Raw genomic sequence first — 19,440 nt, 5'->3', positions numbered from 1 at the left:
GTGTCCCCTAAAATTCTTATAGATTCTCAACTACAAAGAATGCTAGATCCAACAGATAGTGATCATTTATATAAGAAGGGGATATATCACATAAGCAAAATATATAGATAAGACTAATTGCATTGATTCTTTATGAAAAGAGGAAACTTTGAAATAAAGTCAAAGAATTGAAATTATCAAGTATTGAAGTTTACAAATGATCACTAGTGTGTGTGTGTGTCTTTATATATATATATATCCTATCCAGAGCGATGCCTCGCTCTAAAATTTCAGAGCGAGGTTAGGGTTTATGGTCACTTTTCGGTCGCATATCCACATCTCGACCATTCAATTTTTAGGTACTAATGTATAGATTATCTCTGCAAAATTTCAGTCAAATTGATGATCGTTAAGGCATTGATAACTGCCTTAAAGCTAGTACGATCCAGGTTGGACAGATTTAGTTCGTCTATTGGTTTGAACGAGTTAGATACCTTATAGATCATCAATTTGGCTGAAATTTTGCAGAGATGATCTATACATTAGTACTTAAAAACTGAATTGTCGAGATGTGGATATGAGACCGAAAAGTGACCCTAAACTCTAACCTCGCTCTGAAATTTTAGAGCGAGGCATTGCTCTGGATAGGACCTATATATATATATATATAGTTGGTTACGGCTCTGCAATAAGTTACATTTCTCGATTCTATAATGGTTTTGCATTTGTAAATAATTTACTTTGATATGACCCTCATCTTCTCTTAATTTTTTTTGAGCTAATTTGTCGAGCATACTTTTTTCCTTACAAATTACATGTTGTAAAGAAGAATTGTTGCTACAATTGTTAGGGTATACAAATCACAGGTCGAAAACGTTTACCTAATATTTGTTCATTTTTCCTAATGATTAATTTTTTGTCGCTACAATTGTTTTCAGTAAACAATGTATTTGTATTAATGTATGTGATAAAATGTACCATAGAGGTCAAAATCTAGACCGTTCATTTGTCTTTTCAAATATGAGGAGGAAATTCTAATGGACCCATTGTCCTAGGAACTCTCTTGCTGCAAGCTTTAAATTTAGCTCACTGACAAAAGTGGAGATTTGGTGTACCAACGGTAATACAAAACTCTTCAAATTAAGTCTGACAAAGTAATGACACTCTTTAAAGAAAGGAAATTAGGTGTACCAACGGTAGTACAAAACTCTTCAAATTAAGTCTGACAGGGTAATGACACTCTTTAAAGAGAGGAAATTAGGTGTACCAACGGTAGTACAAAACTCTTCAAATTAAGTCTGAACCTCAGTTCTAAAAGAAAAGTTGAACCTTTGAACACAAATGGCCACAATGTCACACCAAAGAATCAATGCAATTAGTCTTATCTATATATTTCGCTTATGTGATATATCCCCTTCTTATATAAATGATCACTATCTGTTGGATCTAGCATTCTTTGTAGTTGAGAATCTATAAGAATTTTAGGGGACACTTTATGTTTTTGTATGTTTGGCTACTGTTGAAAATGAGTTAACATTAGATTGTTTCTGTATGTTTAACTATTTCTTGATACTACATACTTTCATAAAGTAATCAGGATTGATAAAATTGACAATAACCGGATACAATCTGGAAATCATCCAGAGTCAATGTCAAAATTACTCGGAGAAGCCATTTGGTGTGACATTGTGGCCATTTGTGTTCAAAGGTTCAACTTTTCTTTTAGAACTGAGGTTCAGACTTAATTTGAAGAGTTTTGTACTACCGTTGGTACACCTAATTTCCTCTCTTTAAAGAGTGTCATTACTCTGTCAGACTTAATTTGAAGAGTTTTGTACTACCGTTGGTACACCTAACTTGAGAACTTTGAGTTCTTGTTTGGCATGGTAATTTGGTATCAGTTGCTATATGCGATCAACACTGTGAGTAAATTTCTTCAAGCTGAAAACATGGATATTGATGCTGCTCTTAAAGAATTAAAAGGACTTATTTTGTTTCTTGAAGAGTATAGAGAGTCCAGGCTTGATATGGCCATGGATGAAGCTAAACAAATGGCAAGTGAATTGGGAATTGAAGCTGTATTCCGGGAAAAACGCATCATTCGAAGAAAGAAGCAATTTGATGACAGTGGCACTAATGAGGTAATGCAATCATCTGAAGAATCTTTTAGAGTCAATTACTTCCTCTTTATAATTGATCAAGCTCATTCTTCACTTCAAACTCGGTTCGAACAATTTCAAAAATATGAAGAAATCTTTGGGTTTTTATTTAGTTTGGAGAGGTTAAAGTCTGCTGATGATCATAGTTTAATGATGTCCTGTGACAATCTTGAAAATTCTTTGACACATAATGGCCATTCAGATATTGATGGATATGATTTATTTTTGGAGTTAAAAATCTTGAAGTGCTCTTTACCAAGAGAAACAAAAAGAGCAATTGATGTGCTGAATTATTTGAAGAAGATGGATGGTTGTTTTCCGAATGCTTATGTTGCTTACAGAATCTTGCTGAGTATACCAGTTACAGTTGCATTTGCAGAAAGAAGCTTCTCCAAGTTGAAGTTGATCAAGACTTATCTTCGATCAACTATGTCACAAGAAAGATTGAATGGATTGGCTATGTTATCAATTGAGAAAAAAGTGGTTGAAAAACTTGATTACACAAACTTAATTACTACGTTTGCCTCCAAAACTGCAAGGCGAGTGGTATTTAAGTAATCATTTGATGTCTTCAAGGGAGCGTGTGATGTATGATAATCTCCAAATATAGTTTCTTGTCAACGTTTCTAGCTTTAGTTTTGTTTTGTCTAGTTCATCTTTAGTTTATTTCTTATAGTTTTAATTTGGAATATTTTTAGCTTAATCTTTTAAATATTATTTTAAGACATCTTAAGATTTATTATTTACTTATAATCTAAATACTTTTGGATATTACATGTTGTTTGTTGTTTTATTATTAGATTTTGAGTTTATAGCTTTAGTTCCGGATTATTTTTTTTTGAATGCACACTACGATTTGAGGGCCCAACTCCTTGAGTTCGCCTCAAGTCTGAAAATCTCAGGTCCGGGCCTGTACGTAAACAAGAGCTTAAAGGATTTGTGGCTGTGGAACTCATGACCAACTATTAATTGTTGGTAATGGGACAAACACTTAGAAACGAAAGCTTAGAGGATTAGTCTAGGACTCATAAAATTGACAAGGAGAGGTGCAGCGCATGCAAGGCCATTCAATCTTTTTTTTTTTTGAAGAAAGGCCATTCAGTCTTGGGAGTACATGGAATAATGGATGATTCAAGTAAAATCACCCGCATTCTTAATTACGAAGAGTACAACTGAATGCATGCAATTTCCATTGAGGATTTTATGGCATCTCGGATTTCAAAATCGACAAGAGTTCAATTGACAACATAACTCAATTGACAACAGAACTCCTTCAATGAATCAAATTAGATAAAGTATGTCTTACCTGGTCCATGAAGAATTGAGATCCAATGGCAGATTCCCTCTATTGTTCAAATGTCCGTCAAAAACTACACACAAAATTTACAAATTCATAATAAGCAACAATCTCAATTCCTAAGAGAAAAAAAAAGTTGGAAACAGAGAGATAGGAAAATACAGCAATCAGAGACATACAATATAATGATAGTTGTTGCTCCACAAGTTAAAGTGTTGTATAGTACAACGCCAAAACTTAAATAGAGAAACAGGGAACTCAAGAATCCAAAAATTGAAACGTTGAAACTGAAAAATTGGAATGTTGGAACTGAACAATTGGAACGTTGGGGATTTTACGTGAAGTTAGATTCTCTCTCTACTCTAGCTAAGTATAGCTAGAGTTTTTAGCTAAAACTAAATTTAGGTATTGGATAGCTATACTATTGGAGATAGAACTTATCCTAATATTTGTTAAATTTCAATTTTTTAAAAAAATAGCTACTCTGTTGGAGATGCCCGGTATTAGATGCTTAGTTCAAAGCAATCTTAAATTATTCACTTAATGCACTTAGTTTAGACACTTAGCTAAATCATGTATAAATTAATCACAACTAGCATTTTTCCACACATGCTTTGCATGTGCAAGTTATTAATTTTTTTTCTTCAGAAAAGAAAAAAGAAAAAAGTTGGTTATTGCAGAGAAAAGAAAATGAGAGAGAGAAAAGTGGATTGTGGATACTTTTTTTCAATTTTTTTTTAATAAAAATACATTTTGTAAATGTCTTCATTATCCATGTGATTTAATTAATTCTCAAAGTTTATTAATCTTCTAAAGTCAATTCTGTCAAAATTTTAGATTTTGGCTAACAAAGTCTCTTCTCTTAATAATAGTATAGATTAACCACGCACAATTTTTTTTTATTAAACCACACACAAACTGTGATTTGACAACAACCATGCAGTAGAAATTCCTGTAAAACAAATTATTATACATACATCTAAGGACGGTCAGCTGTCCAAAAATTAAATGACAATTTTGCCCTTTTGTTTTTTCTTTCATCCATAACCTTCTCATTGGCGCTGCCAGAACAATCCAGAGATCAATTATCAAGAACGATTGATTGAGAGAGGGTGTGTTTCAGTGATGGAGGTCTTGAAATTCACTATTCCAAGCATGGCTGATGAGAGAGAAAATGAAGGGTGGTGATGTTGCTGAGTCGTTACGCTCTTTTAAATCACTGAGTAATTGAGGTTCGTCGAAGACAGACAAAGCCACAACATTTTTGGACATCACGATCTCTTCATTATCAAAGGCATTGGCCTTTGATTTCTTCAATATCAGTGTAAAAATTCATATGTTGCTGATTTATCGTTTGGGCTGTGCGATTGCTTTCCTCAGAGGTGAAGACCTTGCTTACCCGGAATACGATTCCGAGATGATTCGGTTAAGGATCCGAGTTAACGCCAAGGCGCGGTGAGTGATGACTGTGAATATTAACTGATGGCCGATTGTGATCGCGGAGTACGTAATTGCTTTTGTGGTATATACTCTGTCTTTTGGCTATTGATTTATGTAGAATTGAAATAGAGAAAGACCTGCATCTTTTTCTTTACCAGATGGAAAGACAGATATTAACTGATAGCACTTCAAGCTCAACCGTATAGTTTTTTACTTTGAAAACATAGTGCAGAAATATGAAAATCTGAAGAATATATATTGATCAATGAGAGTAAAGCTATGTTGTCAGAGAAAATGCTTTTCATTATTTTGTAACAAATACATGAAATTCATCCTTCTCCACAAAATTATAAATACTAAATACTCTATATGCTCACTAATCACAAAATTATAAATACTAAATACTCTATATACTCTATATTGAACGAGGTCGAGCAGTATTACTTGAGGAAAGGCACTCTGCAACCAATCACTTCGAAGGAGAAAGACAAAGAAACATTTTAATACAATTAAGAAGCAGCAGCAAGATGCATCACATAGGGAAGCCGCTGCTGCAAAGAGGATTCAAGATCTATTGAATAAGTTTTCCGCAATCTTCAAACAGGTATGCACTAACCTCATGATAGGCCACTGATCAATGGATCAACATACTTGGGTATCTGATGATGAAGATATTTGCTTTACATGCCAGGGTTCTGTTAACGTAAATGATTGTTTTGTAACGTAAATGAGTGTTTTATATGTTTGTTAATTACGCTTTCTCTTGATAATATTGTTGAATATTTTGATTTTAAAAGTCAACATCTAAAGTTATTTCCTAGAGAAGGGGGAAACTGAGATGATGAAGTGTTGGGAACAAACCCAAATATGGATGGTGAAATTAAAATGCTATATGTTGTTATCAAGTTTGAAGGATAATGCCAATTTTTCGATGTTCATGTCATTTTCTTACTCCAAGGAATAGCTGTTTATATATTTCTTAAAGCTATAGACTGTAATAAGTTGATATTATTACATAATATCAAGGTTGATATTCTACGATTAGTTGTTCATGTTTATCTCTACAATCACAAGCTAAACAGGACAATGTTGATCGTCACTTATAGATTATCTCTTAGATGGATATTAAGTTTCACAAAAAGCAGAGCCAAGGAGCTTATATAATGATGGAATTTTCTCTTGCTGCTAGAAAACTGTGTTCCTTCATATAATGGTTTTATTTTTTATTTTTTATATCTAATATTACTATTGCTGCCTCTATCGGTGAGGGTTACAAACTACATATGCGAGTAGACTTTATCTGTTTTCATGGTTTACTTTGTATAAGGCTTTGCTTTACTTCTTTGATTTGAAGCTTTGCTGCTTCAGAAGTGATGAAAGTATTTGCCCTTGGTTAATCAACAGAAGTTCACTATTGTGTGTGAGAGTTTTTCTGGGTTGTCTCCATTTGTTGTTAATCTGTTGATATGTTTGGAAAATCTGTTCTGGGATTGTAGTAGATTGTGATTAGCTCCAACTTGCAGGGATAAAGTGTGAAAGAGATGATCTTTTGTTATGTTTTACCATTTTTGTTATTTGTATTCGTGCTTAGATTACGACCATTAGGTGTCGTGAGTTCTTTCTGCCATTTCTTTATCTTAGTAATATGTAGCTGTAAATCAGAGAGAACCATCTTTTTAAAAAAGCTTTACATGTTGTTGACAGGGCAAAAACAATACTTAATAAGTCAGTAACTGGAAGTGTAGTTGCAGATGGGATGTGCAAGTCACCTTCTAGTAAGAATTCTGCTAATTTTGTAGTGCAAGGTTTCGTTTATATAGGTAGGGCCGTAGGGGGTTGCACCTTTAAGTTGATAGTGCTGTTACTATGTTCTGCTTTATTTCAACATTACAACATTTGTTGACTTTTGATCTGATTACCAACATCATCTTTTGCAGGAAATTGAAGCAAATGAGAAGCATTGATATCAACTCCAACTTGAGGAGGCTATTAGTAACATAGGTGCATTTTCTCCCCCAGTATTTGGTTGTTGTTACTTTGCATTTCTTTTCCTTTTTGTACTCATCAAGTGTTCTATAGCTGGAACAGAACTTTCTGTTTTTGTCAAACTATCAATCTATTACATATAAAATTCATGGAAAAGGAACCAAACCCGCAGCAACGCGCGGACGCTTTTTCTAGTACTATACACTAAAGTTGGTGGGATTGGTACTGAGCCGTGTAACACTAGTGGCTCGAGCCGAGCCGATTATCCAAATTACGGTTTTGTCCTTATCATATAAAAAAATTTACATGGTTGCCATTCAGATAAGTATAGGCATCAGGTTTTTGCATCTGGAACACCGACAGGAAGCCACCTCTATCTACACTTCTACAGCGACATCAACACTTCTACAGCCACAGAGAGACGAGACGAAACAAAAAGAGAGAGATAGAGAGAAGAGAACGGGGGAAGAAGGAAAAGAAGAGAAGAGAGACGGGAACCTCTTGCTTAAAAGAAAACAAGTGGAAGGTATTTGTGAGAATCTGATTTGTTGTTTTTGTCTCTAGAAATTGATTCATCTCAAGCTGGTTTTTTGCGGTTCCTACTCTTTCATTGATATTTGATATGAAGGTTTGTAATTTCTTGCAGAAAGTTACGGATTTATGTTTAGTTTTTAACTTTCAAACCAATTTGTACGATATTTCTACTCTGTGAATGTTGTTCTGTTACTGATTCAGAAAGATTACATCTTTATTGATTTTCTCTATTCATGTTTCAATAGTTATCAATCGTTTGTATTCTCTGTGTTTTTGTTCAAACTTCTTAGGTTCTTGCTTTTAGTATTTCTGCTTTTCCAGTTTCTGTGCATTTTCTGTCTCTTTGTATTGGGTATGTATAAAATCTCGGTGTTTTGTACTGGGGATTAGTTTTTGAACTTCAAACTTCTTTTTTTCTTCTGGGTTTACCATTTTTCTGCTTTTCATATTGATTTTTAATATAAAACAAAGAACTTTTGTCAATTTGTTTGAAAATCTTCAATGTATTGAATTATATTATGCATCTCATTGAGTTTCGATGAATTTGTGAGACCATTGATTTGGTTGTTTAGTTTCGCGGCCTTAGTTTTTTATTGAAATTAATTAGATAAATAGATAACTTGAAAGAAGATGGAATTTGTTAATAAGAATGTTGTTAGCTAAAGAACTAGCTTGCTAGCTAGCTAGGCACTTAGAATAGTCAAATGTGAGATCTTGCTGAAAAAAAAAAGTGGTCAAATCCATGATAGTGTATCTACGAATTGGGAAAAGAGATTTGGAGCTGTTGAATTTAAGCCTTCTGGCATATTGAAGTCAAACAAGAGAGCTTTCAAGGGTTTTGATCTCAGCCAATGTAAAACTTTTGTTGGCCATTTGCATAACTTACAACTTTAAGTCCCCAAATTTTGTTTTCATGTATCATTCATTTTGGATTTTTCTGAAGGGGATAGTATTGAGGAAGCAGGGATCTAGACCTTCTTGGCTCATTTACTCACAATGACCTTTTTTTGGGCGGTTCCTGCAAGTAGTCCTGACTTTATATTGTAGGATTCTATAATTGCTGCAATTGAGTTACCTTCTCAGCTTTGCCCTGTTGCTGGCCGTCAGACTCATTTGGTTAGTCTAATATTCAACTCTTTTTGCAAGTCACTAGGCCTTGGTTCTTTTCTTTGTATTAACATTTGGTTGATGCCTTATCCTGTGCATTTCTATATATAGTTAATATATATGTCCCTTAGTATTATTGTTGATGCCTTTTCGTTAATCTTCCACAATATTCTTAATTTCAAATTTTAATTCTATTCATGAACTTCAACACTTCACTGTTGTCCGCTTCTATTGCATTCTTGATTTAGTTATGTTTGCAAGCACTGTAGGGAACAACTTATCTGTACATCTTGGATGCTATATTCAAAGGATTACAACAAAGGGCCATAAAGAACAAATGACTAACATATATTGAAACCTACACATCAGGTAGAGCACAAATAACTAACAAATGAGTGAAATGACCAACATTAATTTATGGGGTAGATGAATTGCAGGTGGTCATATCTGTGAAAGTTGTACCTCAGATCCTTTTATCTATTCAATCTGTGTAACATAGTTGCATTCTCTCCCAGCATTTAGTTGTTGCTAGTTTGCATTTCTTTTCCTTTATGTATTCATCAAGTGTTGTTAATGCCTGGACCAGAAGAAGCTAATGGCAACTTTAAAAGTGTTCACATTTTAATGTTGTTTCCTTATTATGATGTATATTTCTTCTAGCTGCTTGCTTTTTGTTTGTCGATGTTTTCAATTTTATAATTTTTAGGTTTTAAAAGACAATGTGAAGGAAGGGGATTAGTTGTTAGACGAAGAACACTGCTTTCATTTTTATTTTTTTAAATCCGGGTTTTTGCTACTTCTTCTTCTTAAGAAGGAACAGAAATTATAATCCTCTCATTAGTTCTGAAGATTTAAAATCTTTCTAACTGCAGGTCAGTAGATGAATTCTACATGTAACAAAGGGGAATACTATTTTTTTTTTTGGTAAGTTCACATTGAATCTATCACTGAATATAGAATATCATATCCAAAAAGTAACTTAGTAAGCACCACTGAAACAGTACAAAGAAAATTTGGTTATAGGTACGGTATTTATGATGGTTTTTGGGTGGTATGTTCTCTTTTGACTGCAAAGTTTGAAATCGGCGTAGTTTCTGTACCATAAGATTGTCACCTTGCTGACTTGATTATGTGCCAAAGTGGAGAGGAAAAGAGCTAAATTGAAAATAAAGGTTGCAGAAGAAATGCAGATTGAGAAAAAAGGGAAAATTATTGCTGCCATTCTTCTTTTAGAGGCTTTAGGGTTTATCCCAGCTTCTGTATCTTTGGGAAGTTCCTTGGTTTCTGTTTTGTATCTTTGTACTCATTGTTTTAGTAGTGTACTGTTTTGAATAAAATTTTGATATACATCAGAAAGAGAAGAGGAAAAGCTTTCTGATAGTCATTGGTTTCTCCTCATTGTTTTGAATTATGTCTTCTTTAATTATGATTGGTTTAAATTCTAGGTGAAATCATTGAGGTAAATCAAACAGTGTATTGGTACGTAGAAAAGTAAAAATGGATCGATCCTAATGGAAGTATCAGTCTTTGTAAATGAAGAAGATAAAGGTTTTCCAATTGGACAGATAATGATAATACTATTTGCTTCATAATAAACAATGAAGAATTGTATATGGACTTCAATCTTACAGGAAGAAACTGGGGTAAACTGCAATAATGTAATCTCAAACAATTTTAGAGAGGAACTATGTCTCTTATTTTATCATTTACATATGCTACTATTGTAAATTGTTAGCGACAACAAATCCCGCGGCAAAGCACGGGTACCATTGCTAATGGGAACTATTTGTTGTATCCATTTGCATGCATGTTTTTCCTTCGAGTCAGTGCCAACTGCCGGTCGATATGCCACTAAGTTATGGTGAAGTAACAATAACATGATATTGATGGATCCTCTACCACGTACTTCTCTGCTCTTCTCTCTCACTTATCCGTATCATCTCGATTAAAAACCCAGAAGATTCTCATGCCCATGATGATATGTCTAAGTCACGTTTATATGACTACCGCATAGAATACGATGAACATTAGCACATTTTAGAAATGAAATTAAAGCTGCTACAAACGTAGGAGCGATTTCAGAGCACATTACATAATTTACATGTAACAAAAAATTAATCATATGGTTCGATACTCGTAACACGTTTTTAGTTTTTGAGTGATTGAAAGAAACTAATATCATAAAATGCAGATGATACATAAGATCTGGACAGAGAATGTACAAAGTATATACAATACGATTGCCTAATAGTTAGATGGCTAACATATTAGGATTTTTCAGATTTGTTCATATGCTATAGTAGTGTCAAGAAAAATACTCCAAGAATGAGCTTTGTGCTTTGTTTAGCTATTAGAGGGCGTTTAATTAGCTATCAAGGATCATATTTATTCTTTATTTCTTCTTATAGCCCGTTAGTGTTCTCTGCAATATGATTTTTGAATCTCATAGTCATCTCTTCTATTGACAACCCCCCTGTCACCCATTGTTGGAGAATTTCCCCAATGATCAGCAAAGTTTCTCATTTGAAATCTCTTTTTCAGGGGATCAAATTGGAATTGGATCCCACGTAAAGCTAACCGAGTTGCAGATGCAGCGGCAAAGCTTGCTAAAATGAGGTTGTGCTTCCACGAATGTGTCAATAGGCCCCCAACCTCCATTCTGTCAGTTCTAAGGAGTGATGGCCTCCCTGGGCCTCCCTGATTTCTGCTATGTGTTTTCTGCCTTGTAGCTTTGCCTAGTTTTTCTTTATTTTCTATCGGTTGTTGTTTTTTTTTTTTTTTTTTTTGAAAGGGGTTTGGAACCCAGCCTAGCTGGGAGGCTCAGCCCCACGCCCGGTTCCATTTATTGAAGTAATACTTTGCAACGGGGGGGACATAAAACCTGAACCCCGTGCTACATTAGAAAGATTACAAACATCCTCATAGAGAACATCCCGAATAATAACAGGAGTTTCATCTAACCATACATCAGAAATGTAATTAAAACTAGCAAGGTGCGCTAACCTGTTGGCTACACCGTTTGCTTCACGGAAGATGTGACTAACCTGAATTGAGTGAAAAGATGTCAAATATGACTTACAATCATCGATAATACGCCCAATTTCAGATCTATCTTCCACATCACGCTGTAGAGCAGTAACAACAAGGGAGCAATCGCTCTCAACATCAATAACGGTCATGTCCTGATGGATCGCCAATAAGAGCCCAGCCCTACATGCTTCAGCCTCCATATGTAAAGAAGATGAAGCATGTGGGAAATACCGAGCCAGAGCTGCCAAGCACATACCATTTTCATCACGTATCACAACTCCCACTCCACCATCACCGTAATCAGCCCGGTAACTCCCATCCACATTCACTTTCAGACGCCCACTAGGAGGGTTCTGCCATTTGGTCTTTTCCCTTCTACCTTTCGCATTTCCATGCACATGAAATTGCTGATATTCCTCAAGAAATTTACTAGCCCACTGTGCCGCATTAGAGGCACAGAAGAAACTCTCGTTCCACAAGACATTATTTCTTTCAGACCATATGACCCAGAGTGCCATGAAAAAAGCACAACGTTGATTACCATCCAATTTTTCAATGACGTTCAACACCCAATCCTCCACACATGAAGCAGCCACATTCTTGGCCAAAAGGCCCAATTTGGTACACACCCAAAAGCATGTAGTAACATCACAATCTCTGAACAGGTGTAATCCATCTTCTAATGCATGATTACAGAAAAGACAATTACTATCAAGAAGACTAACCTTATGGGAGAGAGCTCTTCTTGTAGGTAAAATGCCTCTGAGTAGTCTCCAAATAAACACACGCACTTTGGGTGGGATGTTGGCCCCCCAAATTATCTTCCAGTAAGTGGCATTAATTCCATAAGACCCATTTGAGCTAGAAGCCCGGTCAGATCTACCATCATCAAGGCGGGCCACATGGTATCCACTTCTCACTCCATAGTTTCCTCTCTTGTCATAGTGCCACACAAAGCTGTCATCTGCTCCTCTAAGGCTTAGAGGGATACTTGCAATTATGCCAACTTCCATTGGTGTAAATAAAGCTTCCAAAAGTGGAATATTCCACTCATAATCGTTCTCCACCATTAAGTCACATACTCTCAATTCTTCATAGCCCAACGCTGGAGAGGAAAATGGTTTGAAATGTATAGGTAGTGGTACCCACGGATCCCGCCATGCAGAAATATGAGCTCCGGTGCCAACCCTATATCTCACCCCTCTACGCAAAAGATTTTTGCCATGCATGATACTACGCCATGCATACGAGGCCCCTTTAGTCACTTCAGCATCCAGGAAGTCACACCGTGGGAAATAGCGAGCTTTATATAACTTAGCTATCAAAGAATCCGGTGACTGAAGAATCCTCCAACCTTGCTTCGCGAGCAAAGCTTGGTTGAAATGAACCATGTTTCGAAATCCTAGCCCGCCTTCTGTTTTGGGAACACACAATCTCTCCCAAGCCAACTAGTGGATTTTTTTCTCATCAATCTTGTCTCCCCACCAAAACCTAGCCATAAGACGGTGCATCTCAGAACAAAGATGTTTGGGGAGTTCAAAACAGCTCATTACATAGGTCGGAATGGATTGCACCACTGCCTTCAACATAACTTCCTTGCCAGCGGCGCTCAAGGTCTTTTCTCTCCATCCCTGTGTTCTTTTCCGGACCCGTTCAGTAAGGAAGCTAAAAGCCTCAGTCTTGGAATAGCTCAACTCAGTGGGTAACCCCAGGTATTTGTCGTGTTCATTGTTGTTTCTTTCTTTCTTTGTCTCGAAGTCTCCTGTTTCGGTTGTAGTCCTCTCTTCTTGCCCGCGTGGCTTAATGAATTTTCATTATCGATCAAAAAAAAAAAAATTGTCATCTCTTCTATAATTGTGCTTATCGTGATGCAATTTGGACAAGACTTATGGGCAAATGTGACCTTCATTGGTTCAAGCTACCTTAGATTCATTTTAATTATTGGGCTTCCTCCATCTCCATCTGTATTAGAGGGGCAAACGGGCCGGGACGGCCATATTAAACGGGTCTATTCGTACTTCGTGCCGGCCCATTTATTGTCGTATCGAGCTCGTACTGGTTCATTTACTTAAACATTAAGCACGGTCCGGCCCATGGCCCGAGCATACATAGTGTAGGGCCGTGCTCGTGCCGGATCAATAAACAGGTCATACTCGTGCCATCTCATTATAAAGCACGATTAATTTTTTTTTTTTGAGTAAATAACAATTGATTTTATTTAACTAACTAAAAAATTAAAATAAATAAAGTTCTACAATATTTTGCTTAATCTTATTTTTTTAAGATTAGTGTTCTAATATTTTTTTTTTATATTCCATTATAAGAAAGAATTTCAAAATTAACTCAAAAATATATTGTTGTTGAAGGAAATCGACTTTTGTGTGCCTAATCAAACTAGGATTAGTTCTATGATTGTAATAGGAGAGAAGGTTCTAGAATTCCTAGTCCTATTCGGAATAGTTTTCCTTGTATCATTAGAACATGTACTTTGTAATCCCTATATATAGGGCTCCTATTCTCAATAATAGAACACACAATTCTCTCATCAATCTCTCTCAAATCTCTCATTCTAAAACACATTATCAGCAAGAGCCCTAACCACAAAACCAAAAACCCTTCACCATGAACTTTGCTTGCACCTAGTCTGCGCTAGCCCTACCACCTGCTACCCCTGCAGTCCTACCGCACACCTGCAGCCACCGTGCCTGCCTCACGCCTCCCCTCCTTCGCGCCGCACGCATTCCTCACACCGCAAGCATCCTCCGCGCACCAAGAGGTTGCACTTGGCCTCTCAACCTTCGGCAAACAACTACAAGACCACAACCTGCAAGCCACTGAGCCACCTAAGGTTCTCCTACCAATTATAAAGCTTCCAAGTTCAAGTTTACAAGGTTTCAAGCTCCGATTAACCAAGTAAGTTTTAATTAAAGTTCATGCTTTCTGTATTTACTTTCTTCTTCTTTTTCTCGGGGACTTGCAACCTCTCCTCTTCTACATCCCACCTTTCTGTAATGTGGGTTCGATTCTTTAAAAAGCGAAATCGTGGGGATTCACGCTATACGAACTAAGAGCGTTCGTAAACCATGAACTAAGAGTGTTCGTGAACATCGAAATATTACGGACTAAGAGTGTTCGTAAGCTTTGGACTAAGAGCGTCCGTAAGGATCGATTTATGACCATATAAACATCATTGTTTCGGTCTAATCCAAATATTCTTGGAAATCGATTTCTTGGTAACATAGCTTGGAAATCTTATTTATATTAGTTTTCGTGGAAGTATTGACTCCGAAACTAACTTTGTTCTCGTTTCATCTTTCAGGATGTCAAACACGAACAAACTTGATTTTGTTCCATTGGATTATGCAGGAAAAAGGTATTTAGAATGGGCCATTGACATCGAGATCCACCTTACTGCCCAAGATTTGTTGCACACAATCCAAGAGCTTTGTTCCAATGAAACAGCTCCAGACCCTCAAACTGAGATCGATAACTCCAGGGCACTTGCCCTAATTAAATGTCACATGGATAGTGACCTCCAGTTTGAGTACATAAATGAGGATAGAGCTATAAGGCTTTGGCAAGCGCTTCGTGAACGTTATGGCAATGTTTGCGACTCCATCCTTCCGAATCTAGAAGCAGAATGGAATGATCTTCGCTTCTCTGAATCTGACAATTCGTAAGCTCACCGCATCAAAACAATGATGTGTCTCTGTGGGAAGACGATTACAGAAGACCAATTGATTGAGAAAACCCTCAATACCTTCCCCGTCTATGCTATGAGGTCCTCTGATTTATTCCGGACTAATGTAAATGCAAGACGGATCACAAGTTGTCAACAGCTTATTGAAGCTATGGCCACTACTGAAAGACATGGCAACGAGCTTGTGAAAAGAGAAATTGATAGGCTTCAAGATAGCCGTCAAGAGAATCGTCCTATGGCTAGAGAAAGTCGCCATCGACGACATGATCCATACGATCGAAACGCTCATGAAGGTAATCGCCCAAGGCGACAATCACACGACCGTAGGAGGCGTGATTTTGAGGGATGAAGGGTTGGAAACCATGGAGCCAACGTTGGCCATGGTCATCATTTTCCAACGCCACCGGTCCTAGGGACCATGCACATTGCGCCAATGCGCCTCAATCAAGGGAGAATCCTCTTTATGGTGTCTATTTCTGATATGGAACGTCTTATCAATGGACCTGAATTTGCAAGGTACCTACGAAGGTAGCCGCATCATGGTGATCAAGACATCGAGTTCAAAAAGCCTTTAAATCTGGCGATGAAGACAGAATGCCATAGATTTTTATCTAGAATATTTTTTTATTTTTCCAAGAATTATGTAATGGCAATTATGCCTTAAATCAATAAAATGACTTATTGTATTAACTCTTTCTCACTAGGCTCATCCAAGAGTAATTGTGATGTCTAGGAAAGGTTTGAACTGAGAGAACAGTTTTAAAAGTGAGCAATGCTCCACCAAAATCTCACCTTACCTTACCTGGTCACAACCAAATTAGAGTTACCAAACGGATTGAGTGACTACAATTTGTCTACGTACGTTTGATTTTTATTTTTGGATTAGATTTTGGTCAAGAAACTTTGATGTAATCATTGGCTATCATTAATAAAGTGTCGATTTATTTTATCTCATGTCTCAGACATATTTTTCGAACTTTATTACTTTAAAGATATAAGAGCCAATGGTTTTCATGTGGAAACACATTGTGAGAATGGACAATGTAACGCCCCAAACTGCACCTCACCAGCTTGAGCACGTCACAGCGCCGCGAGACCCCGAAACATAAATCGAAGGTTCGATTTACATTCCAGAACCCCGCAAGGCATTTTATTAAATAATTTTTTCGTAAACCGCACAGCGAAAACGTCTAAAATAATATTGAGGTGAAAACTTGAAAACTTTTATTTCAAATATTTGTTCGTCTAGAGCTTGAGTCAACAAGGAGTCAAGAAATAATCAACATCTCCGAGTATTGAATTTAGAATAAATGGTAAATGATCAATCAACTACTTCTGAGATAACACTAAATAATCAAGAAATGGAATTAAACTTCGGAACCTGTTCCCATTACAACTATTTATCGAAGTTGACTCCGCTCACCCGCTCCGTCCTTCAATCCCGTCACCAGTGCACAGTACCTGCATCCACACTGTTGTAGGGGTGAGCTTTCGTCCTCGCTGCTCATTAGGGACTTCACCCCGGCTAGGTTTTTAAATAGACTTTTGTGGCGCCAGTATAAAAACATATGTAAATGCAGTTTCTTTAAGAAGGACAACATAAATGGTTTTCCGATATAAAATACGATGCATGAACTTCAAGTAAATACGGGCCCAAAACAATACCTGATGGCCGGTCCCATAGACCAACTACACGACCTTACCTCAAATCAATTCATAACCAGGTAAGCGTAGCGAGAGCGTCCGCTACCTAGCTACACACACGGAATCGGGTCGTCATTACGATCGCGCACCGTCCGACCGATGTAGCTAACCCACCGGAGGTTTTGGGGATCGAACCCAAGGAAGTCAGAGCCACCCTTCGCTCTCAAGCCATCAACGATATCTCTCACTGAATGGTTAGTATGCATTGCATTTAAACATAACCATACCATATAATTTAACATGCATCATGCTTCACTTTATATTAATTAAACGGGAAAACTACTAACCGAGAAAGGCCCCGAATCCCCTACCTGGATTCCGAAGTCGTCCGAAATTCACGAACCTTCTGTTCCTCGAGTAACTGGAGTCTTAGATTCCGACATAATGATCGTTAATAATCCGTTAAACCATTATTTATAATCTCGACGATTATCTAATCGTCCAACCAACTTTTCCTGATTTGACCATGATTGACCAAAGGTTCACCCAAGTTGACCAATGTTTGACCAATATTGACTAAGCTTGACAAATTCAATAATTAGCCCAATTACTGAACATTTCACTCACTTAAAATTGGAATACTGACCAATTTATATGCCTTTTAACATTTAATTTCTGTTTTTCTTCACAATCACGTCACATAGTAATTTCACTGAATTTACTATGGACACGCAACAACTTTCCAATTCAAATGAAGGGTGTCCAAAACTACTAAGGACACCCACTTAACTCTGCATTTGTACCAAAACCCAAAACCCAAAACTAGTACCATCGACAATTTCATTCATCAACCAAAAATCATTGCAAACCAAATCACTACTTCAATTCCGATTAATAACCATTTTCTTAATTTTACACCTTCACCTCTCCAATAACTTCTCCCTGTTCTTTACTTTCAAACCAAAACTCCATGCATAACAACACCCATCCGGCAACAGCAACCAAAATTCTCCAAGTCTAAAGATAGATAACGTAGCTCACCTAGGCTCAATTTCAAGACACGGTACTTCCCGGAATTTCGACTATGAACAAACGGAGGAGCCAGAGTACACCAACCCAGCAGCTTCGAACATCCAGCTATAGTCGAGGTTGACACGTCTACAGGTGCAGGCAAGACGGAAAACGAACCCAGAAGAGCTAGAACAGCCGCCGGAGTCGAAAATCATGGCGGAGCCGAAACCAACCCAAAATCGAAAATCATTAAACTCGACCAAATCCAAAAACTAATTATACCCAGACGTATAACTCGACGAGAGGAGTACGTTTCATACCTCAGAAAACCCAAACGATGCCGGAGTCGCCGGAAAAGCCGAGGAACACCGGAAAAGCTTTAAGCTTCCAAGCTTCGAACGTCCCTCCACGGTCTGTGCATGGACGATCCTTAGCCAGAGGTGCATCGGCGTCGTCGAGACGAAGCAAACGCCGGTGGTCCGCCGCGGTGATATGACCGGAAGCGAAAGTTCCGGTCGGGTCGTCGTTTTCGGGTCGCCGGTCTCCTTCGCGGGTCGAGAGGCCTGGTCTCTACTCGATTCTTCTGAATCGTTCACTCTAATCAAAGGCTATTTATAGCCAAACCCAACTTGAATCCAAGGGTTGAGATGAAGCGGTGGAGAACTGGAGGGCTAAGATAGCTCCACGTGGTTTCTGGTTTTCCTTTAATAATTTCTTTAATCCCAAAACTTCCAAAATTCATAAAAATTAGCTCGGGTATCCGAAAAATTCTCCGAAAATTCCCACGGACTCGTCGGGTCGCGTATTTTATTATCGAGTCCAAAAATAACATATTCCACCTTGTGAAAAATTTGGATAAATATTCCCGAGTATTAATATAATCACCAAGATCGAAAATTTAATTCCTTAAACGATCTCACTAATACCTTTGAATTTTTCCGGGGCTCACAGACAAGAGTTCCTTTGCATCACCTCTAATGACTATGGACATAAAAGAGTCTTAGAGAAACTTATGTGTCGTTCTAGTGGGTTGTATGGAACCACTATTCGAATCATTGAATCCAATCATGTTATGAGAGATGATTTATGGGATTCCGACACATATAGGCTTTGGCATGACTGTTTGAGACACCCAGGTCTTGATATGATGATCTGTATATTAAAGACTTCACACGAACATCCATTCTTCAGGACGAAGAGAAGTAAGAACCAACACTTGGTTCGAGGAGATGCACCTGCGCCTCATGGCGCTAAGATTGTGCAAAACCAGCCACTTAGGGCCGGCGCCGTCCACCCCCTACGGCCTCACCATGGCTTTGACTCCATGGACTCTCCTTTGACTCCTCTTTCTACTTCTCAAGTCAATTGTGACTTTATGGCTCAACCAAAATCCTCATTGGTTGTTTCTAAAGCCCATCATTCGTTCTGCAAAGCCTGCTCTTTAGCAAAATTAGGATCGAGACCATCCTACACAAAGGACACTAAAGAAAATATAACATTCTTGCAAAAAATCCAAGGTGATATTTGCGGACCTATTCAACCACCTTGCGGAC

General features: G+C 37.4%; 2 protein-coding genes and 2 long non-coding RNA genes across 4 annotated transcripts; 2 read left to right on the top strand and 2 right to left on the bottom strand.

Moving 5' to 3' along the window:
- Positions 1-1,928: 1,928 nt before the first annotated feature.
- On the top strand, positions 1,929-2,696 carry LOC133711662 (uncharacterized). The gene has a single exon (XM_062137766.1). The coding sequence runs from the start codon at positions 1,929-1,931 to the stop codon at positions 2,694-2,696; it is 768 nt and encodes a 255-aa protein (XP_061993750.1).
- A 4,466-nt stretch (positions 2,697-7,162) lies between these two features.
- On the top strand, positions 7,163-9,896 carry LOC133710846 (uncharacterized). The gene is made up of 2 exons (XR_009846889.1): positions 7,163-8,511; positions 9,375-9,896. It is a non-coding gene; the product is annotated as an uncharacterized LOC133710846 (long non-coding RNA).
- A 1,558-nt stretch (positions 9,897-11,454) lies between these two features.
- LOC133711661 (uncharacterized) lies at positions 11,455-12,923 on the bottom strand. Its single transcript, XM_062137765.1, has 2 exons — positions 11,506-12,923; positions 11,455-11,458 (listed from the first exon to the last, which is right to left on the bottom strand). The coding sequence occupies exons 1-2, from the start codon at positions 12,921-12,923 to the stop codon at positions 11,455-11,457; spliced, it is 1,422 nt and encodes a 473-aa protein (XP_061993749.1).
- Positions 12,924-16,478: 3,555 nt separating this feature from the next.
- LOC133712424 (uncharacterized) lies at positions 16,479-18,455 on the bottom strand. The gene is made up of 3 exons (XR_009847391.1): positions 18,208-18,455; positions 16,936-18,073; positions 16,479-16,704 (listed from the first exon to the last, which is right to left on the bottom strand). It is a non-coding gene; the product is annotated as an uncharacterized LOC133712424 (long non-coding RNA).
- Positions 18,456-19,440: the final 985 nt, after the last annotated feature.

Source organism: Rosa rugosa, chromosome 5, assembly GCF_958449725.1.
Source record: "Rosa rugosa chromosome 5, drRosRugo1.1, whole genome shotgun sequence".
Lineage (NCBI taxonomy): Eukaryota > Viridiplantae > Streptophyta > Magnoliopsida > Rosales > Rosaceae > Rosa > Rosa rugosa.
This window is presented reverse-complemented; position numbering and strand designations above follow the sequence as displayed.

Coding starts and splice junctions, on each gene's coding strand:
- LOC133711661 (XM_062137765.1), bottom strand. CDS start 12,923: ATGGTTCATTTCAACCAAGCTTTGCTCGCGAAGCAAGGTTGGAGGATT.
- LOC133711662 (XM_062137766.1), top strand. CDS start 1,929: ATGGATATTGATGCTGCTCTTAAAGAATTAAAAGGACTTATTTTGTTT.